The sequence below is a fragment of the Mobula birostris genome, chromosome 8 (genome assembly GCF_030028105.1).
Source record: "Mobula birostris isolate sMobBir1 chromosome 8, sMobBir1.hap1, whole genome shotgun sequence".
NCBI lineage: Eukaryota > Metazoa > Chordata > Chondrichthyes > Myliobatiformes > Myliobatidae > Mobula > Mobula birostris.
The window spans coordinates 164098891-164122569 of NC_092377.1; the positions used below are offsets into that span (position 1 = coordinate 164098891).

General features: G+C 49.2%; 1 protein-coding gene across 2 annotated transcripts in view; it reads right to left on the reverse strand.

The window, feature by feature from the left end:
* Nucleotides 1-22273, reverse strand: part of dock5 (dedicator of cytokinesis 5) — a 222736-nt gene extending 200463 nt beyond the window's left edge. For both annotated transcript variants that reach the window (XM_072266712.1, XM_072266713.1), the window contains exon 1: nt 22003-22273. In XM_072266712.1, the coding sequence (XP_072122813.1) occupies nt 22003-22045 (43 nt within the window). In that variant the 5' untranslated portion in view covers nt 22046-22273. The remainder of the gene's footprint in view (nt 1-22002) is intronic.
* Between the last annotated feature and the right edge of the window lie 1406 nt (nt 22274-23679).

Below are 23679 nucleotides of genomic sequence, written 5' to 3' on the forward strand. Positions count from 1 at the left end.
CGTGCACAGAGAAAGAGAATGATAGAGTTCACAGAGACGGACATACAGAGATACAGAGAGAGAGACACACACAATTAGAGATAGAGATAGGGCTCATGGAGAGAAAGAGACAGAGAGATAGATAGGGGGGAGGGGGAGAAACCCTCACACAGGTCCCCCCACCCTGAGCTCAGAGCCCAATGAGTTTGTTGGTCTGGGGCCTCCACCCTGTTACAGATCAGAAGTCTGTTCCCAGTCCCACCGAGTGCTGCTGGTCAGTGCCCCTGCCCCCTCATCTGTCCTCGGTCAATGCCCTCCACCTCGAGTCCCTTGGCCCAGCACACCGACATCATCAGGATGAAGGCACAGCAGCAGCCCGACTTCGTCAGGAGATCTGAGATCTGCAATATCACCATAGACTCGGGCTGAAGGGCCCGAACTGAGCCGCAATTCCTTTTCTTTTCTCGATACAGCAGAGCGAGCCCTTCCGGCCCTGCAAGCCGCGCCTCTTCCACAGCAACCCCCACAAACCCGATTAACCCTAACCTAATCATGGGACAATTCACCTATCCGGTACGTCTTTGGACTGTGGGAGGAAACCAGAACACCTGGAGAAAACCCACACATTTCACGGAGAGGACGTACAGAGACTCCTTATGGAGGCTGCTGGGATTGAACTCTGAACCCCGACACCCAGAGCTGTCACAGTGTCGCGCTGACTGCTACGCTACCCTGTTTTCTATGGTAATCGTCCATGTTTTATGCACTTCCCATGTAAAACAGATTTCATCTCATACGACAGTGATAATACTTGATTCTGCTGGCAGTTCGTTCCGCACTCACACGACCCTCTGAGTGAAGAGTCTCCCAGTTATTCAGTCTCACCTCATCCCATCCAATGCTCTGGATTCAATATGGCCCCACATTAGTGGGACCTGATGTGGGTTAATTGTGTGGTGGGGTGGAGATACGTCTCTTCTAAAGGAGGCGTAAGACGTTCCTTCCCTCCGCTAGCCTGCAGGTGACCCTTGGGCAAGGTGTAGCACCTGCTTAGCCCCCCGATCAGGGTGACGTGAAGCCATGGGAGCAGGTGGTGGATGGTCGTATGAGCAGCCGGTGCACATCACAAGTCCTGTTTATGTGACCACTGACGCCAGGCAGACAATCTCTGAAGAGTATTGATAATGGCTGGGGTCACCCTTCTTGTAAAGACACTGCCCAGAAGAAGGCAATGGCAAACCACTTCTGTAGAAAAATTGGCCAGGAACAGTCGTGGTCATGGCGAGACCATGATCGCCCACATCATACGACACGGCACACAATGATGACATCATACGACACGGTACACAATGATGACATCATACGACAGGGCACACAATGATGATGATGTCATATGACAGGGCACACAATAAACAAACTGATGCGATGGGTGAACACACGAGACATGAGAGAGACTGCAGATTCTGGAAGCCTGGAGCAACTCACACACAGAGCACCGGAAGAGCTCTGTGGCTTGGGTAACTGCTTTACGGGGCACTACCCAGAACTAAACCCCATCAGCACCCCATCCCACTCTGACCCATCGGTCAAAGATCTCCTGAACGGTCACAATGAGACCCAACATAAGTCTGAGCAACAGCGCCCTATCTGCCGTCTGAGCACACAGACCACTTCCAGATTAATCCCGTGCAGTGAGTAAACTGTGTCCGCACATCCTAGGAAACCTACCATGAAATGCGTCGCTTGCGTTAACAACCAACACACCCAAGGATGTCCTGGGGGCAGCCCGCATGTGTCGCCACACATTCTAATGCCAGTGATTAAAAAAAACAACAAAGCACATCCCTTCCCCACCCACACACAAAGACAGGGGCCTCCAACCCCTTGGATAGGCTGCCTCTGGGTCTCCAGGCCCTGGTTTAGGAATCTCTGACTCGCAGACATCGGGCCTCCAATCTCCTAAACCCAACTCAAACACATCGGGCCTCTCTCTCTGGACTCTCTGACCCTGGGGCCACCACCTTTGGACTCTCTGACCCTGGGGCTCTGAGCTCTGGACTCGCCGATCCAGAGGCTCTGACCTTTGTGCCTCTACTCTGGACTCACTGACCCTGGGGCTCTGACCTTCAGGCCACCACCTCTGGACTCACTGGCCCTGGGACTCTGACCTTCAGGCCACCACCTCTGGACTCACTGGCCCTGGGACTCTGACCTTTGGACTCACTGACCCTGGGGCTCTGACCTTCGGGCCTCTACTTCCGGAGTGATAAACCCAGAGGCTCTGACCCTGGGACTCTGACCTTCGGGCCTCTACCTCCTGAGTGGTAAACCCAGGGGCTCTGATGTTTTCCTAACTCGTCGCCCAAGGACTCTGACCTTCGGACCCCTACTTCCGGACTTGCTGTCATCGGTGTTTTACCTATTTCAGTTTCTAATTCCACAACCTCAGGTAGCTCAGCCTGCATCACATCTGCTGCCATCTCTATGTCATCTCTCCGTGCTATCAGCCCAGTTGTTCTCTCCGTATTCACACAGCCTGACCTTCTGGGCTTGACCCACCTTTTGCAACCTTGTTCAGCCCTCACTCCCTAAATGACCCCATTAATTATGTATAATTTATAATTAATTTGTATCGGTTTTGTGAATCCATACATGTACGGATTGGGTGCCACGGTGGCCTAGCGGTTAACGCGACACTATTAAAGCTCGGGGTGCTCTGGCGTTCAGAGTTGAATTCTGGCACCGCTCTGTAAGGACTCTCTGTATGTCCTCCCCACAAGAATGCATGGGTTTTCCCCAGGTGCTCTGGTTTCGTCCCACAGACTAAAGATGTACCAATAGATTAATTAGTCATTGTAAATTGTCCCGTGATTAGGTTAGGTTTAACTGGGTTTGTCAGGATAGCTGGGCCTGTGTGCTCCAAGGTCTGGAAGGGCATAATCTGTACTGTATTGCTAAAATTTAAAAAAGATTTTAAATTGACACATTGACCAATCCCCTCGCACTTAACCACACCACAACCCTGGACTCACCCATCACACAACTTCCCTTTGTCCTAGCCACTCCCTTCCCCAACTTCTCTGAAACTCTGTCCTATTGCTTTCTTTCTTGTATAGATTTCATATAATTTACATTTTCCTTTTGAATGTTGTGTCTCTAAGGCTTTGGTGACTCTGATGTCATGAAGGTTTTCATTGCATTTGTGGATACCTGTACTTGAACATATCACAATGAATTTTACTCAAAATCGACTTATTTTCTCTTGCCCAGTTTCTTCACCTAAAGTATTAATTTTATTTTTGTCTACACAGATGCTGCCCGAACTGCTGAAATCTCTCCAGGATTTTAACTCCGCTGTATTTCCCGATATTGTACTGTATAACTTTAGAGGGTGGCAACAGTAATGTAGGGGTTAGTGCAACACTGTTTCAGCAACCCAGGTTCAATTCTGTGGCTGCCTGTCAGGAGTTTGTACAGTAAGGGCCTGGTAACAGGGCAGAATAGCAAAACAAAAGTTCAAACTTCAAAGCAAATTTTATTATCAAAGTATATTCATGTCACCACATACAACCCTGAGACTCATTTTCCTGCGGGCATACTCAACAAATCAATTGAATAGTAACCATAATAGGATCAATGAAAAATCTAGTAGAGCACAGAAGATAACAAACTGTGCAAATGCAAATATAAATAAATAGCAATAAATAACGAGAACATGAGATAACAAGATATAGGGTCCTTAAAGTGAGATCATTGGTTGTGGGAACATCTCAATGGATGGGCAAGAGACACACATCAAAGTTGCTGGTGAACGCAGCAGGCCAGGCAGCATCTCTAGGAAGCGGTACAGTCGACGTTTCGGGCCGAGACCATGGTTGGGGGTAGAAATTGTTCTTGAACCTGGTGGTGTGAGTCCTGAGGCTCTTGTACCTTCTACCTGACACACCAGCAAGAACAAGAGCATGGCCTGGATGGTGAAGATCTTTGATGATGGATGCTGCTTTCCTAACAACAGCATTTCATGCAGATGTGCTCAGAGGGTAGGAAGGCTCTATCACTTTATAGTACCAGATGAATTACCAATCAGGGTTCAATTCCCGCCACTGCCTGTAAGGAGTTTGTTTGTTCTCCCCTTGACTGTGTGGGTTTCCTCCCACATTGCAAAGACGTAGAGGTTCGCGCTAATCAGTTGTGGGCGCGCTATGCTGATGGCAGCAGCATGGTGACACTTGAAAAGTAACGCTAATCTTTAAAAATCTTAACCATGTGTATCCCTAAATGAAAAAAAATCTTTGCTGAGCAACTGAAAGCTCTGGGCCAGTCCTCGCTGGAATTTAGAAGAATGAGAAGAGAGTGGTAACCTGTCTAAATGACAATCGCCCAGTGGCACTTACATCCACGCTGATTAAATGTTTTGAAAGGCTGGTGTCGAAGCTGCTGTCCAAATGGCGACTTGGATTCACTCCAATTCACCTACCAAAGCAACAGTAGATGCCATCTCACTGGCTCTTCATACAACCCTGGAACTTCTGGACTGCAAAGATGCACACCATCAGGATGCTCTTTATTGATTACAGCTCGGGATTTAACACCATCATCTCCTCAAAACTAATCAATAAACTCCAAGACCTGGGCCTCAATAACCCTTGAGCAACTGGATCCTGGATTTCCTCTCTCGTAGACCCCAGTCAGTTCGGTTTGGCAAAAGCATCTCCTCCACAATCTCCAATAGCACAGGAGGACCACAGGCATGTGTTCTACTCACTTTACACCTATGACTGTGTGGCAGAGTAAAGCTCCAACAGTGCTGACGGCACCACTGTTGTGGGCTGTATCAAAGGGGATGATGAATCAGCACACAGGAGGAAGATTGAAAACTTGGCAGGGCGGTGCAGTAACAACCACCTCCCACTCGATGTCAATAAGCCCAAGACTTTAGGAGAGGGAACCAGAGGCCCATGAGCCGGATATCACTGGAGGATCAGAGGTGGATAGAGTCAGTAACTTTAAACTCCTGGGTGTCACTATCTCAGAGGGCCTGTCCTGGACCCATCACGTAAATATTATTGCAAAGAAAGCACAACAGCACCTCTACTTCCTCAGGAGTCTGCGGAAGTTCAGCATGTCATCAAAAACCTTAAAATCTTACAGATATGTGGTAGAAAGTATGCTGACTGGCTGCATTACAGCCTGGTATGAGAACACCAATGCCTTTGAGCAGAAAATCCTACAAATGGTAGTGGATTTGGCCCAGTATGTCACACATAAAACCGTCCCAACCATTAACCACATCTACATGAAGCACTGTCGGAGGAAAGCAGCATCCATCATCAAAGATCTTCACCATCCAGGCCATGCTCTTTTCTTGCTGCTACCGTCAGGTAGAAGGTACAGGAGCCTCAGGACTCACATCACCCAGTTCAAGAACAGTTACTACCCCTCAACCATCAGGCTCTTAAACAGAAGGGGATAGCTACAATCATTTAAGGACTCTGTCATATTGATGGACGTTATCTTGTTACTTCATGCTCGTTATTTATTGATATTTATTTATATCTCCATTTGCACAGTTTCTTTACAGTTTACAGTTACTGTTCTATAGAGTTGCAAAGTATGCATGCAGAATAAGAATCTCAGGGTTGTAGATAGTGACATGTCCATACTCATAATAAATTTTACTTTGAACTTTGAAATCAATCTAACTCTTCCTTCCTACATAGTCCTCCATTTTTGTATCATTCTTCTACCTATCCAACAGCTTTTTAATGTCCTTAGTGTATCTGCCTAGGTGGTGGGATGGAGATATGTCTCTACCAAGGAGGTGCAAGGTGCTCCTTCCCCTCCGCTAGCCTGCAGGTCACCCTTGGGCAAGGTGTAGCACCTGCTTAGCCCCCGATCAGGGTCATGTGAAACCATGGGAGCAGGTGGTGGATGGTCGTATGAGCAGCCGGTGCACATCACGAGTCCTGGTTATGTGACCACTGACACCAGGCAGACAATCTCTGAAGAGTATTGATAATGGCTGGGGTCACCCGTCTTGGAAAGACACTGCCCAGAAGAAGGCAATGGCAAACCGCTTCTGTGGGAAAAATTTGCCAAGAATAATCGAGGTCAGGGAATGACAATGTTCGCCTACATTATATGACACGGTACATAATGATGTCATACAACACGGTACATGATGATGTCATATGACATGGCACATAATGATGATGTCATATGACATGGCACATAATGATGATGATGTATCATCACCCCAGGCAGCGTGCTCCACACACCCAGCAGTCTCTGACATTTGACTATAGTTCCCTCCAATTACCTTAAAATTATGCCCTCACGTATTAGTCATTTCCATACTGGGAAAGAGTCTCTGGCTGTCCACTCTATCTATGCCTCTTATCATCTTGTACACCTCTATCAAGTCATCTCTCATCCTCCTGATCTTTCATCAGAAATTTATTTTTGAAGCTTTGATCTTTCATCTTTTGATCTTCAAAAATAAAGCTTTGGTTGAAAGACCTCACCTGCGAACCTATTGGGGTCATCTACTGAATCCTGGTGGTCCCGATGTGGGCTCCTCTACATTAGTGAGATTTGTCATAAATTGGGGGACCGCATTGTCGAACACCTCCGCTCCATCCGCCAAGAAGCCGATTTCTTGGTGGCCGACCGCTCTGACATGTTGGTCCATGGCCTCTTCTGCCACAGTGAAGCCACTCTCAGGGTGGAGTTGCAACACCTCATGTTTCATCTCCAACCTGATGGCATGAGCATCGATTTCTCTTTCCAGTATTTTGCTTCTCCCCCCCCCCCCTTCCATCTTCTTCTATTCTCCAGTCTGGCTTCTTACCTGTTCTCCTCACCTGCCTATCACCTCCCCCTGGGTCCCCTTCTCCTTGCCTTTACCCCATGGTCCATCCTCTTTCCCCATAAGAGCCCTTTACCTTTCCCACCCACCCACCCAGCTTCACCTATCACATTCTAGCGATCCTCCTTTCCCTCCCCACCTTTTTACTCCAGCGTCCTCCCCCTTCCTTCCCAGTCCTAAAGGAGGGTCTCGGGCCCGAAACACTGACTGTCTGATGTGCCGAGTTCCTCCAGCATTTTGTGTGTGTTGCTCTGGATTTCCAGCATCTGCAGAACCTCGTGCTCATTTTGTAAGTACTTGAGTCACTTATTAAGGATACCAAGGTATTGGTAAAAACTACATTTGGAGTATTGTGAGCAACTTTGGGCCCCATATCCAAGAAAGGATTGAGAGAGTTCAGGAGGATTACAAGAATGATCCTGCGAATGAAAGGGTTAACTCATATGGCTCTGGGCCTGTACTCATGGAATTTAAAAGAATGAGGGGAAACTTATTGAAACCTATTAAATGTTGAAAAGCCTAGGTGGGGTGGATGTTTCCTATAGTAGGAAGACAAATGTGGAAGACGAGTGACAGTTCCTCTTCATCGCTGGCAGAGAAGGAATCTGTGAGCGGCCTGTCGCTATGTGGCTCACTGTGGCAGGTGGTTAGGCCTCTTCTGCCTCATGTAGTGTCTCTCCATTTCGATGAATGTCAGTGGTATTGGTGGTTCTGTGTTTATGGATAGGACTATTGTGTTTATGGACTGTGGACTTTTTCAGACTTATGGTTTTTATATTCTGTGTTTTTTTATTGCTCGTTCCTTTTCCATTTTGTTATGCGAGGGGAAGGTGGTTGGGGGTTGACGTTCTGTTGTGTTCTGTTGGTTTTTTGTGTGGGGTGGGAGTTTTTTTTTGGGGGGGGGGTCGATGTTCCTGTCCTGTTTTGTGCAGGGTGTGTCGGGTTTTGGGGGTTAATGATCAGGATGCCATTCTTTTGCGTGTGTGGGGGGTGTGGGCTTGATGTTTCTCTCTGAACAACCTTCGTGGTCTTTCTTTGTTTAGTGGCTATCTGGAGAAGGCAAATTTCAGAGTTGTATATAGATACGTGCTTTGATAAATGATCCTTTGAACCTTTGTTGAGTATATTGAGAGTTGTGTGAAGGAATTTCTACAGAGTAGCCATGTTACACTGACATGTGCCTCAGAGCATTATTTGAGATTAGTGACAATCACTCAGACATGGCGCAAGAATAATCAGTTCTGACAGCTTTCTTAGGCTATGAAGAAAGATATCTTTTAGTATTTCCTAAATAAATTCATTGGAATGACCTCTGAGCTAGCCAGCTATCTCTCCGAGAGCTTCGACCTTGTCTGGAAGCTGTGTAGATCAAGTTCTGTCCTGCCAATTGGCTTCCGAGAACCAATAGCAACCTGTTTACTAATTCAATGTTCCACCACTTTGTTCCTCACTACCAAACAGCACCAATCGACTCCTGTTACCGTTCTTGCAGAACAAAAACATCCCAAGGTTGTTCCTCTTTCGGTGAGCAGACTAAGCATAACACCAGCTCATACAAGAGACGTACATATAAAGAGCATTTTAAAGTTGGTTCCTTAAGATTGTTATAGCTGGAAGGATAAGCTTCCACTACCTACTAAAAGCTCCCAATGGCGGTCATGTCAAAATAGCCTCTGACAAGCAAGTCCAGCTCCTGGCCTTCACGTGTGGCTTAGCTACCAAGCCCGGCAGAACCTTTTCTACTGACAGGGGAAGGGCCAAAGGTGGGTTACTGATGCCTTAAAACTAGTTGCTTCGGGCGGATGGGGCTGAAACCTCCGCTGCCTTGTGGCTATACCCGCTCATGGGGAAGGCTTTGGGGGAAGAATCCAAAGCTGGAGTCCTACGTTGGGGGTTGACCCCGAGGGAAGAATCCAGAGCTGGAGTCCTACGTTGAGTTCAAGGCCGACTGACAACTCCTGTGATGCGGTGCCGAACTGTATCGGTCCCTGCTGTTCCTTTGGGTGCATCAGATGTGTGGAGATGGGGAGCCTGCTACACGGGCAACAGCTTCCCTCCATATCGTACTGCCCCGGTTCTCTTGTGTATCTAGACAGCCAGGATGCAACATCCACGGTCGACCCCGAGGTCCCAGAAAGTTTGAGAAGGGGTCAGAGCTTAGATATATAAAAAAAAAGTACCACTACACCTATGTTGGGTGCAGCCGAGGCCACAGCCAGAAAACTGCGTACTATCTAAACATTGAACACAATAAAACAGTACAGGCCCTTCAGCCCACAATGCTGTGCTAACCCTTCATTCATTTATTTATTGAGATACAGTGCAGAGTAGGCCTTTCCAGTCCTTCCCTTTGAGCCACACCACCCAGCAATGCTGTGATTTAACCCTAGCCTAATCATGTGACATTTACAATGACCAATTATCCGACCAACTGGGTCAGCTTTCATGGATCGGAGAGCATGTCTTACGAGGAGAGGCTGAGTGAGCTCTTTGGAGCAAAGGAGGACGACAGGTGACTTGATGGAGGCGTACAAGACGGGATAGCATGATGGCTAGCACAACGCTTTACAGTACCAGCGATCCAGGTTCGATTCCCACCACTGCCTGTAAGGAGTTAGTATGTTTTCCCCAGGACCGCATTGGTCTCCTCCGGGTAATCCGGTTTCCTCCCACAATCCAAAGGCGTACCGAATGGTAGGTTATAGGTCATTGTAAATTGCCCTGTGATTGGGCTGGGGTTAAATCGGAGGACTGCAGGTCTGTGCGGCTCAAAGGGCCCGAAGGGCCTAGTCATGCTGTGTCTCAATAAATAAATACAGGAACGATAATTTGGGCTTATTCCATGCTGTGTCTCAATAAATAAATACAGGAACGATAAGAGGCATATGCAGAGTGGACAGCCAGAGACTTTTCCCAGGACAGAAATTGTTAGGACAAGAGGGCATAATTTTAAGGTGACCAGGGGAAACTGTAGGCGGGGGGGGGGGGGGGGGGGAGAGAGATGTCAAAAGTAGGTTTTTGTCCCCACATAGAGAATGGTGGGTGTGTGGAACATGCAGCCAGGGCTGGTGGTTGAGACAGATACATTAGAGGCATTTTCAGAGGGACAGGGATGATAAAAAAATGGAATGTTCAAAGTACATGATTATCAAAGTTTGTATACATTATACCACCTTGAGATTTGTCTCCTTACAGGCAGCCACCAAACAAGGAACCTGAAAGAACCCATTAAAAAGAGACTAACAAATACCCAGTGTGCAGACAGAGAGAGAGAAAAAAAACACAAATTGTGCAAACATTAAAAGCAAGTAACAGCATTCAGAATGAAAGCGAGTCCACAGACACGAAGCCCAGAGCCTCCGCGCAGTGGAGAGTGCAGTAAATGACGCTAGGTAGGTTATGCAGGAGGGAACGTTTGGATTGATCTTGGAGTAGGTTAAGAGGGCAGCACAACATGGTGGCTGAGAGGCCTGTGAGGTTATGTAATGCTCCACGTTGTAAACGGGTGGTTGATCGCGGCACAGACTCGGTGAGCCAAAGGGACTACTGCCACGTTGTATGACACCAATAGTCAAAGCTCAAAGCTAATTTATCATCAAAATGAAAAATATATGACACCATATACAGCCTTGAGATTCATTTTCTTGTGGGAATACACAGTAAATCCAAGAAACACAATAGAGTCAATGAAAGACAACACCCAAGAGCACAGACAAACAACCAAAGTGCACAGGACAACAAAGTGTGCAAATAAATAAGTAAATGTAAGAAGTAGAGATAGATACATATAGTACTATGCAAAGGTTCTCTCTCTCTCTCTCTCTCTCTGGTGTCTAAGACCTTTGCACAGTACTGTACTTAGCGGACAGCCAGTTTGTAAGTCTGGCGGAAGCAAAGGATATTGGGCATGGCCAGTGTGCAGCACCATGTGAAGGGCGTGGACAGCTGGCAGAGAAGGAGTGCCAGGGGTGAAGGGTGCTTTGGGTGCAGACACACTCAGCCCTGAGACACCAGGCAAGGTAACTTTATGTATTGCGCTGTACTGAACCGCAAAAGAAAAACTAATTTCATGACATACGTGAGTGATGTTAAACCTGATTCCGATATGGGTCTCTATTGTGGACTGAGAGTGGGAAATGGGACAGGGAGAGGGGAATCATGTTTGGGAAAAGGGGGAAGGGAGAGGGGAGGGAGCAGGAAGCGCCAGAGAGATATTCTGTAATGATCAATGGAATCAAATGAGCTTGCCTGGTGTCTCAGGGCTGGGTGTGTCTGCACCTGCACCACCCCCTCCCCAGCACTCCCTCTCTGTCCCCCGTCCCACACCCCTCCTGCAGCACCCCACCCTCACCACTCCCAACATCCTTTGCTCCCACCAGATTCACAAACTCTCTGCTCCACATTGACACGTACTGTACTGTGCAAAAGTCTTGGGCACCCTACGGATGTATGTGTGCCTAAGACTTTTGCACTGTACTGTATATGAAGTTTTTTCAAGAGTCTGATAACAGCAAACTGTCCTTGAGCCTGGTGGTACACTTCTTCAAACTTCTGCCTGATGGGAGGGGGTGAAGAGACGACGTCTGGGGTGGGAGAGGGTGAAGAGACGACGTCTGGGGTGGGAGAGGGTGAAGGGACATCATCTGGAGTGGGAGAGGGTGAAGAGACGATGTCTGGGGTGGGAGAGGGTAAAGAGACGACGTCTGGGGTGGGAGAGGTTGAAGAGATGACGTCTGGGGTGGGAGAGGGTGAAGAGGGAATGTTTGGGGTGGGAGGGGTCGTTAAGGGAACGTTTGGGGTGGGAGGGATCGTTGAGGGAATGTTTGGGGTGGGAGGGGTTGTTGAAGAGAACGTTTGGGGTGGGAGGGGTCATTGAGAGAATGTCTGGGGTGGGAGGGGTCATTGATGATGTTGGCTGCTTTCCCAAGGCAGTAGAAGTGTGGGATGGAGTTCATGGAAGGGAGGCTTGTTTTCACGATAAACTGAGCTGTGTCCATAACGCTCTGCAGTTTCTTGTGTAATTGCTGCACCGAGCCGTGATGGGACGTTTTCTACGGCGCATCGATAACAATTGCTGAGGGGCATTGGTGATGTGCCGGGTTCCTTGGAGGAAACAGAGGCATCCGTAGGAGGAGCAGCCGAATGCCCTCAAACTCAATCCAGATCTGTCGTGCTGCCTACTGTGGTCAATCAGTCAAAGCTGTCCCAAACCTTGTCAGGTCTCGCCAAATCAGCCTTGCGCTGAGCGGCTGTTTGGTCGCAGTTGATTTCACCCGAGACTATCCCCTCATATCCTGCCATCATCGCACATCCCCCGGGACTACACGCTCCTTCCCCACTCACTAGGACCAGCCCTTCACACCCAGGGACCCCTGCTCACCCTCTGACCCCTCCCATCCCCCAGCCCTCCAGTGGCCTTGACCCTTGCGGTGGGGCAGGGACTATTGGGACCAGGAGTTGGATTGCTCACGGATAGCCGGCGAGGAGCACGCACACAGGGAATGATTGAGTGAGGAGTGGGGATGGACAAAGGGAGCAGGGGAGGGCGGAGGATTCCCAGCGTGACGTTAGCTCTTCCGCAGCTCAAGTCTGGACGGGACTGAAAGGAACCTTCACCTTTATGGCCCCTCTGTCTCTCGCTCGTCACCGAGGATACTGAGGAGGGTGGGGATCAAAGGGAGACATTGACCTCTGGCTGTTGCCAGTAGCTGTGGAATCAGGTTACAGTAGAGAGGCAGCTGGAGTCCTGCAGGATGATCCCAGGCACTGGAGCAGAGGTCCGGTATCCCTGGAGATTCCCGTCTCATTGCCCGTTTCCACGACAACTCTTCCAAATAGTCTTGACTGTTCCCACAACCTGTGGACTCACTTTCAAGGACTCTTCATCTCATGTTCTCAATATTTATTGCTTACTGATTTGCTCTTTGTTTATCTAGTTATCTACTTATCTACTGTGCAAAAGTCTTAGGCACATACAGTATGTATAGCCAGTGTGCCTAAGACTTGCACAGTACTGTAGTAATTTTATGTATTGCACTGTACTGCTGCCACAAAAAAAACTAATTTCATGACATATGTGAGTGATGATAAATCTGATTCTGATGTGGACTGAGAGTGGGAAGGGGGCAGGGAGAGGGGAATCATGGTTGGGAAAAAGGGAAGGGACAGGGGAGGGAGCAGGAAGCACCAGAGAGACATTCTGTAATAATCAATAAACCGATTGTTTGGAATCAAATGACTTCGCCTGGTGACTTACGGCTGATATGGACTGAGAGTGGGAAGGGGGCTTACGGCTGGGTGTGTGTCCACACCCACGCCAACCCCCACCCTTGCCCCTAGCACTCCTTCCCTGCACCTGCCCCACACTCCTCCCCGATGCTCGACCCCCACCTTTCACAACACCTTTTGCTCCCACCAGATTTACAACTCGCTCTCTGCTCCACATTGACAAATACAGTTCCGTGCAACGGTCTCAGGCACCCTGGCTGTATACATGTGCCTAAGGCTTTTACACAGTACTGTACGTTGGTGCGAAATGTGTGGTGACACTTGGTCAAATGATGCATTTCACCGTATGCTTCGATGTATATTTGATAAATAATTGAATTTAGATTTATGTTACTCTAACCTGTTTACACTGGGTCTGAGACACAAATTCCTCAGTTGCCTCTGTAGCAGAAAGCTGCAGTGAGAGGGTATTGGGGTTCAATTCGGGCTCAGAGACCCCCTGTCCTAGACTGTACCGACAGAAGGTTAATTGTCCATTCATTTAGGGAGGATGGGGCCTGGAAGATTGGGTTGGAGTTGACAGGAATGGGAGAGAGGTTACAGGGAAGTTACTGAGGGAATGGAATCGATGGGATTGTTCTAAGACCAGAAACTCGATGGGCCAAATCTAAAAAGGATTAGAATTTGAGATCCCACTAACCCCATTGATGGGTGTCCCTATGCTCCCCCCCCCCAAGAATCTTGTGTTCAATCTGGCTCTACCAGACGCGCAGGAGTTGGTGGCAGCAGTGTGATCGCTCGAGATGAGTGTGATTTTCTCCCAAGGGATCGTCTATTGGTGGGTCCTCGGGTGGAAGTAAAAGCAGATCCTGAATCCTGCCCCCTTCGCCATTTGCCGTTCGTCACCTGGACTGCAAGAGGACTGGTTCGGCTCCGTGATATAATGACGTTACCTCTCAGGAGTCATACGGTGCAGAAACAGGCCCTTCAGCCCATCATTCCCATCCTAACTCCCAAGTACCATCTCCAGGAACCCCAATGTCCAGCATCTTTAGAAATCCTCAGTGGTTCAAATACACGTCTAGATACATGAATATTGGCTAACTGTAAGTAGACACGATCCTCTATCTCAGTACACGAGGACCAAGAAGGACACAAAAATCCTGGCAGAAGTACAAAACATGAAATCAAGAGAATTTTTGGAAGCTTGGCTCTGAACGGAAGACTATTAACAAGCACGTTGAACTGGACACAATTTACAAACCTATGTGACTGTAGGATCAGAACTGAGAGTGGGCCTCAGATACCCAAGAAACCGACACTCACAGTGACCCATACCAGAGATATGGGCCAACGGATATCAGTCAGCTATCCAGTTAGTCAGGACCCAGCGGAGACTAGCGGCCAGCGTGACCGCCAACCAATCAGAACAACTAGTTGGACCGATATGAACGTAAGTGCTTGGCAGAAACAACACTCAGTTGTTGATAGGTCTTAGATGTCGAGAGAGTCTCTCTCCCACAACACCCTCAGACAGGGTGGTCCAGATTCCAATGACCCTCCAAGTGAGGATCCTCAGATGCCCTCCAAACACTTTCAGCCTCACCAGAATGTAACCTGTTCTTGGGAACCTGCATTACAAGGAGAGGTTGTCTACAGGGATGTTTCCTGTGGTGGGAGAGTCAAGTACCATACGACAGAGCCTCAGAATAGAGAGGTGTCTGTTTAGAACGGAGATGAAGACCAGAGGGTGGGGAGTCTGTGGAATCTGTTGCCACAGACAGCTAATTGCAGGCCAAGTCATTGGGCATATTGAAGGCAGAGGCTGATAGGTTCTTGATTGGTCAGGGAACGAACGGATACGTGAAAAAGGCAGGAGATTGGGGCTGAGGGGGAAAATGGATCAGCCATGATGAAATGGAGGAGCAGACGCGATGGGCCAAATAGCCTAATTCTGCTCCTATATCGTATGGTCTTATGGTACACTGGACCCTTATCTCCCAGAACACGGACGATTGAAGGGTGACACGATAAAGATAAAAATATCATGAGGAGTAGAGGCATAGTTATTCTTTTTTTTCCATCTAGGGAAGGGATACTTAGAACAAAAGGGAAGATATGGAAGCAAAGTGCCTTCTTAGAGTGATCTCTCAACAGAGCCAGCATCAGGATCACCAACTTGCCTCCTGCCCACTTCTCCCACAACTGTAGCTCCTGTCCTAAAGTGCACTTTGGCAAGTCCGACTGCAGCATGGTAAGAATACAGGGATAGAGAGGGAGTTGTACACCGAGAGAGAGAGAGGGGATAGAGAGGGAGTTGTACACAAGGAAAAAAAGGGATAGAGAGGGATTTATACACTAGGAGAGAGGGTGTTATACAACGGAAGAGGGAGTTGTACAACAGGAGGGAGGGAGTTATATATCAGGAGAGAGGGGATAAAGAGGGAGTTATACACTGGGAGAGAGGAGATAAAGACGGAATCATACAGCAGAAGAGAGAGGGTAGAGAGGGAGTTATACACCAGGAGAGAGTAGATAGAGAGGGATTTATACCACAGGAGAGAGGGGACAGAGAGGAGTTTTACACCGGGAAAGAGGGGATAGAGAGGGAGTTCTACATCGGGAGAGAGGGGATAGAGAGGGAGTTCTACACTGGGAGAGAGGGGATAGAGAGGGAGTTAAACACCGGGAGAGAGGGGGTAGAGAGGGAGTTAAACACCAGGAGAGAGGGGATAGAGAGGGAATCAGGCACCAGGAGAGGGAGAAGCATGGTATGGCAGCATTGTAGTGCAGTGTCCAGCGTAATCCTACTACTATCTGAAGGAAATTCTACATTCACTCGATGACCACGTGGATTTCCTCTGGGTGCTCCGGTTTCCTCCCACATTCCGAAGACATACGGGTTAGCGTTAGTAAATTGTGGGCATTCAATGTTGGCACTTGCGGCCGCCCCAGTGAATCCTTGGACTGTGTAGGTCGTTGATTGAAAACGGCATCACTGGCTCTGATCCATGCCACCCAACTGGCTGGAGTATTCATGGGCATCTTTAGCCTCTCACTGCTGTAGTCGGTGGTCCCCACCTTCTTCATCATTCCAGTGCCCAAAAAGAGCAACAAGCTGCTTCAGTAACTACTGCCCGGTGGTACTTGCTGAGAGGTTGGTTATGGCTAGAATTAACCCCTGCCCGAGCAAGGTTCTGGACCCACTGCCACACAGGTCTAAAGCAGACATAACCTCATTGGCTCTCTACTTGGCTTTGGAGCACCCGGTCAACAGCAAAACACATGTCATGATGTTGAACACCATCATCTCCTCATTATTAATCACCAAGTTCAAAATCTGGACTTCCGTGCCTCCTTCTCAACTTGATCTTCGACTTCATTATCGGGAGACTACGGTCAGAGCTGATCAATAATAGCATCTTGTCTTTGCTGACAATCAACACAGGCACACTTTAAAAACATGAGCTTAGTTCACTGCTCTACTCTCTCTACACCCGTGACTGCTCAAACCACATTTACAAATTTGCGGAGGACACCACAGATGTTGGCGAAATCTCAGATGGCAATGAGAGGCGTACACGAGTGAGACAGACCGGCTGGTTGAATGGTGTTGCAACAACCATCTCATACTCAAAGTCAGCAAGACCAAGGATCTGACTGTACATTTCACAAGAGGGGAAGTCCTCCTTGAGAGGCCAGTGGTGAAAAGCGTGAGCAGCTTCAAGCTCCTGGTATCAAGATCTCAGAGGAGGCATGCCAGCTCTACTTTATCAGGAGTGTGAGGAAATTTGGTACTAAGGAGTCTTGTAAATTTCTACAGAAGTTCGGTGGAGAGCATTCTGACTGGTTGTATCATAAAGAGAAGAGATTCTGGAGATGTTGGACACTGAAAGTAACACACATAAAATCCTGGAGAAACTCAGCAGGTCAGCCATTTTAGGCTGAGACCCTTTATCAGGTCCCCTGTTTACTCAATGACTGTTTATTCCTCTCCACTTTGACCTGCTGAGTTAGAACATAAAACATAGAAATCGACAGCACATTACAGACCATTTGGCCCACAATGTTGTGCCGACCATGTAACCTACTCTAGAGACCGCCTAGAATTTCCCTAGCACATAGCCCTCTATTTTCTAAGCTCCATGTACTTATCTAAGACTCTATTGTATCCGTTTCCACCACTGCCACTGTCAGTGTATTGCAAGCACCCACCACTCTCTGTGTGAAAAACTTACCCCTGACATCCCTTCTGTACCTATTTCCAAGCACCTTAAGACGGTGCCCCCTCGTGTTAGCTATTTCAGCCCTGGGAAAAAGCCTCTGGCTATCCACACAATCAATTCCCCTCATCGTCTTATACACCTTGATCAGGCCACCTCTCCTTCTCTGTTGCTCCAAGGAGAAAGGGCCGAGTACTGTACACAACCTATTCTCACAAGGTACACCTGCCAATCCAGGTAACTTCCTTGCAAATCTCCTCTGCACTCCCTCTATTTTTTTTTAGGCATCTGTTAGTCTCATGAGACCATGGATTTGCACCTTGGAAGGTTTCCAGGGCGCAGGCCTGGGCAAGGTTGTATGGAAGACCGGCAGTTGCCCACACCGCAAGTCTCCCCTCTCCACGACACCGATGTTGTCCAAGGGAAGGGCATTAGGACCCATACCGCTTGGCACCAGTGTTGTCGCAGAGCAATATGTGGTTAAGTGCCTTGCTCAATGTCACACACGCTGCCTCATCCAAGGCTCGAACTAGCGACCTTCAGATCACTAGATGAACGTCTTAGCCACTTGGCCACATGCCAGCAACCCTCTCTGTAGTTTCCAGGATTTTGTGTGTGTTGCTCTGGCTGCATCACAGCCTGGTGTGGAGGCTCCACCGCACAGGATTGCAAGAGGTTTCAGAGAGTTATCGACTCACAGCTCCATCACCTCCCCACCATCAAAGAAATCTTCACGAAGGCAGCATCCATCACTAAAGATCCTCACCACCCAGAAGACATACCTGAAGACTCACATTCAAGGATTCAAAGGCAACTCCTTCCTCTCCCTCAGCAGATTTCTGAATGGTCCACAAACCCTTGAACACTACTTTGTTATTCCTTATTTTTGCACTTTTGCATAAATATATCCTGTATATTATATAAAAATGTAATGTATGGGATGTATGGGGTGTCCCAGGCAAAGGTAGCACCTCTGGTGAAGGGGCTTGTTGTGTCTATTCCAGGGCAGTTGACTCAGCTTTGGTTCCCACCGGGGTCTCAGCTCTCACCTGTGGCTCCAAGTAGCTGTCTGCATGTGACAGGGGCCACACCCCAGTACATCGCTTGGACAGGTGGGCTAAACCAGGCGAGGGTAGCCGGTGGGTCTTGTATCCCGGTGAGATAAGGGCATGCTTGTCCTAGCATGCAAAGTCTGCTCCAGTAGACTGGGCGGGTGAGGTCTACAGTGAGATCCAACATTGTAAAGAGCAGATATCAGTAAGATTGAAAGAGTGCAGAGGAGATTTACTAGGATGTTGTCGGGTCTTCAGGAGTTGAGTTACAGGAGGAAGATTGAACAGGTTAGGACTTTGTTCCTTGGACCGTAGAAGAATGAGGGGAGATTTGATAGTTTACAAAATTATGAGGGGTATAGACAGAGTAAATGCGAGTAGGCTCTTTCCACTTAGATTAGGAGAGATAAATATGAGAGGACATGGCTTTAGGGTGAAAGGGGAAAGGTTTAGGGGGAACATTAGGGGGAACTTCTTCACTCAGAGAGCGGTGGGAGCGTGGAACGAGCTGCCATCTGACGTGGTAAATGCGGGCTCACTCTTAAGTTTTAAGAATAAATTGGATAGGTACATGGAATGGAGAGGTCTGGAGGGTTATGGACTGGATGCATGTCAATGGGACTAGTGGAATAATGTTTCAGCACAGACTAGAAGGATAAATCAAATCAACCACCCTTTGCCTTTAAAACTGAATCAATTCTCTTAGGTACACTGTCATGCAGTTTTATAAGAAAATCAGCTGGTAGGATGTTCCAAGCATCTTAGAGAACTTGCCAAGTTCTTCTGCAGACCTTGGCTGTCTCACTTGTTTCTGTCTCTCCAGGTAATCCCAGACAGCTTGGTTGATGTTGGGATCAGGGCTCTGTGGAGGCCATTACCAAATTAAACCATCTAAAAACTCGAGTACCCAAGACTTTTGCACATGACTGTATATACAGAAAGTCGCCAGAAAAGGGCCTGTAACACCATGAAGGATCTCACCCACCCTGCTCACGGACTGTTTGTCCCACTCCCATCAAGGAAGGGGCTACTGAGCATCCAAGCCAGACTCAAAAACAGTTATTTTCTCCAAGCAGTAAGGCTGATTAACACCTCACCCACTGACACACCTCCCACCTGCACCAGAAATATAGAAAACCTACAGCACAATACAGGCCCTTCAGCCCACAATGCTGTGCCAAACATGTATTTACTTAGAATTACCTAGGATTACCCATAGCCCTCTATTTTTCTAAGTCCAGGAGTGTCTTAAAAGACCGTATCGTATCCACCTCCACCACCATCACTGGCAGCCCATTCCACACACTCACCAATCCCTGCGTAAAAAACTTACCCCTGACACCTCCTCTGTACCTACATCCAAACACTTTAAAATTTTGTCCTCTCGTGTTAGCCATACTTCACCATTTCCTGTCAGACAACTTATACATAGACAGACATATGTCACTTTATGGACATACAATCGATGTATACAAAGTTATCTTAAGTTTTTGTATTTATTTGTGTTTTTTAATTATTGTGTTCTTTATCTTATTGTGTTTTTTGTGCTGCATTGGATCCAGAGTAACAATTATCCTTTACACCTGTGCACTGGAAATGACATGAAACAGTCTTGATTCACAACTAAACAATCCTGCACGGATTTGGGATGTTGGGGGGGGAGGGAAACAGGATCAGGATCATCTGGAAAAACCCCACACACTCTCAGGAAGAACCTACAAACTCCACACATTCAGCACCCTGAGGCAAGGATCAAGCCTGGGTCCCTGAAGATATGAGACAGCATCTCCATGGCAACAGAAGTCAGGCCCTACAAAACATGAACATCTGGCTCATGGGGTAAAAAAAACCAGGGAAGAGGGCACTCAGACCATAGGGAGAACAAACCAAATAAACAAAGCGCACAGAAAGACGATAAACTTCACAGCTGAAACACTAAGCAACTTGGGCATGCAACAATTCATCAGATTTCATTCATTCAACATCACATGTGACAAATATCATAGAGTAATAGCAGGTCATTTGGCCCAACTGACACATACTAACCACATCATCCTCCCCCCTAGTCCCATAACCCTCCAAGTATCTGACTGGTTAAACAAAATTGTTATGGAAACAGCAATGAAGAATCCTTCTGTATCTGAGAGTGATGGTATTCCTGAGTCTCTGCCTGGGACATGTGTGACTGACAGTAGTGGAAACCTAGAGGAAGCTACTGGCATGATGAAGGTAGCTCTGAACACTGCCAGAGATGGAGGACCTTCACTGCTGCCCTAAACACCAGTGGTGTAATGGGCCTGACTTACTGAGTTCCTCCAGCACTTTGTGTGTGATGCACATTAACATACCTCACGAGTAACAGACGTGCCAACACTGACCACTGGACACTCCACTAGGCACAGGCATCCAGTCAGAAAAATCAACCTTCAACCATCATCCCCTCCCTATCATCGAGCCAATTCCGAATCCGCCGCCCTAGCTCCCCCTGAATCCCATTCAATCACACCTTCTGGATCAGCTTGCCATCTGGGACCTTGCAGAAATCCATCCAGACAACATCCACTGCCTGACCTTTATCTGCCCCCGGTTAGCTCATCAAAAAAACCCCAGACATCATTTCCCAGGCATAACACAATGGGGCACCATTGGGCCATTTGACCCATCAACTCCCACTTGGCTGATCCATTTTCTCTCTCAACCCCATTCTTCCCCATAACCTTTCATGCCCCGACTAATCAAGAACCTATTGACCTCTGCCTTAAATATAGCCAATGACTTGGCCTCCACAACAGTCTGTGGTAATGAATTCCACAGATTCCTCACCCTTTGGCTAGAACCATGCTCACTACTCCTATCAGGCCTTGACCATCCAGGCGATGGTAGATCAGGTGCCTCAGAATTCCCTCCAGTAATTTCCCTACAACTGGTCCAGCTCAGTAGTTCCTTCGCAAGTCGTTGCTTCACCCAATGATAAACCAACTTCTGGAGGTTCGCCATGAGAGCAAGTCGCTGAAAACGGGGACCAGTAACTCATCAGCTGCACAGAAGGTTTCCCGAGAGTTCCCCGGGCACAGGGCTTGGGCGCTCACCGGACTCTTCCCTGACATTCCCTCCCCCCCCCACCCCCACCCCCGGGGCAGAGTGCGGGCATTCACCGGGCACGCGCCCCGGGGGCAGAGTCCGGGCGTCTACCGGGCGCGCGCCCCGCGGGGCAGAGTCCGGGCGTCTACCGGGCGCGCGCCCCGCGGGGCAGAGTCCGGGCGTCTACCGGGCGCGCGCCCCGCGGGGCAGAGTCCGGGCGTCTACCGGGCGCGCGCCCCGCGGGGCAGAGTCCGGGCGTCTACCGGGCGCGCGCCCCGCGGGGCAGAGTTCGGGCGTGCGCCCCGGGGGCAGAGTCCGGGCGTTTACCGGGCGCGTAACCTAGGGCAGCGTGCGGGCGTTTACCGGGCACGCACCCCGGGGCAGCGTCCAGGCGTTTACCGGGCGCTCCCAGGGGACTGCGCACCGTATCTCCCTCTTCCCTCTGGGAGAAGGCTGTCCCCGGGACTTTGGAGAGCAGTGCTTGCGGACTGAAGGGACCGAGAGAAGTTGGGCAGCGGCCGACTGTGGAAAGTTACCGACGCCCCGTCCCGTCGCCTCCTCACTCACTCACCGACCCCGTACTTGTCCCGGCGGCTCGGCGTCCAGCGGGACATGGCTCGCCCGGCTCCGCTCTCAGCTCAGCGCCCGCTCCGCTGCTCATCCGCACCGCAGTTTTGCGCCATGTTGAGCGGGGGGCGGAGAGACAGAGAGTTGTTCATCGCCGCCTCAGCCCCTCCCGGCGGCCGCTCTCCGCTCTCCGCTCTCCGCTCGGCCTGAGCACTCGGTGAGGGTCTCTCCCCTCTCCCTCCTTTCCGCAACTCCCCACCGACTGAGCAGGAGGACAGAACTCTCCCCACCCTCCGTCCGTCCCACCCCTCCCATCACTTCAACCCTTGTGTCTGTGTCGCTCCGAGGGGGAGGGTTGGTTGGGATCCCCGCCGGAGGAGGTCAAATTAATGAGGGCAGAGAGTTGGAAGCTTTCCCCAGAAAACAGGTACATAAAACCAGGAGTGGAGTCGGGAGGATGAGAGGGGAGCTGAGGGGGAGAATTCTACCCCCAGAGTGAGATCGGACACTGGACTGGGGGATGGTGGAGGCAGACGCTCTCGAAGCTTTGAAAGGGGACAGGGCAGGGTACGAGTTTAAGGTGGTCGGTTTAATAGGAATTCGCGGAGAAACGCCTTAACCCAGGGTATAAAATGAGCCGCCAGAGGAACTGCTTGAGGCGGGCACATTAACAGCGTTTCAAAAGCACTTGGACGGGGACACGGAAAGGAAAGGGTTACAGGAAGGGCGCCAAACTATTTTTTGTGCCCAGGACCCCTGTCAGTAACCGAGGGGTCCGTAGACCCCAGGTTGCCGACCCTTGCTTTAGGGGGATATGGGTCAAGCACAGGCAAATGGGACTAAGCTTGGAGGGGGAATCTTGGTTAGCATGGACCAGTTGGGCCGAAGGGCCTGTTTCCGTGCTGTTTGACTCTGTGACTGGGCATCTGGACGAGGCACGGGAGGTCTCGGCGTGGTGGTGTAGCGGTTCGTGTATCGCTGTAGGGCACCAGCCATCACCGATCTGTTTACAGTTCCTGCCGCTGCCAGGAACATACTTGTTAATTTATTTGTGTTTTGTGTGCACCTTGGTCCGGAAGAACATTGTTTCGTTTGATAGTATAAATGTCATCACCATCATCATTGTGTGCCATGTTGTGTGACGTGGGCGATCATGGTCCTTCCGTGACCATGACCGTTCTTGACAGGTTTTTCTACGGAAGTGGCTTGCCATTGTCTTCTGGGCAGCGTCTTTACAAGATGGGTGACCCCAGCCGTTATCAATACTCTTCAGAGATTGTCTGTCTGGCATCAGTGGTCACATAACCAGGACTTGTGATCTTCACCAGCTGCTCCCATGGCTTCACATGACCCTGATCGGGGGGCTAAGCAGGTGCTACACCTTGCCCAAGGGTGACCTGCAGGCTAGTGGAGGGAAGGAGCACCTTACACCTCCTTTGGTAGAGACGTAGCTCCACCCTGCCAACCTGAGTATACATGTATACAAACAAGAGAAAATCTGCAGACGCTGGATATCCAGAGCAACACACACAACCCACTGGAGGAACTCAGCAGGCCAGGCAGCATCTATGAAAAAGAGCACAGTCGACAGTTTGAGCCAAGACCCTCCAGCAGGGTCAGCATCTTGTGTGTGTTGTTGTACATGTACGCAGTTGACTGGCAGCAAACTTGAACTTGTACA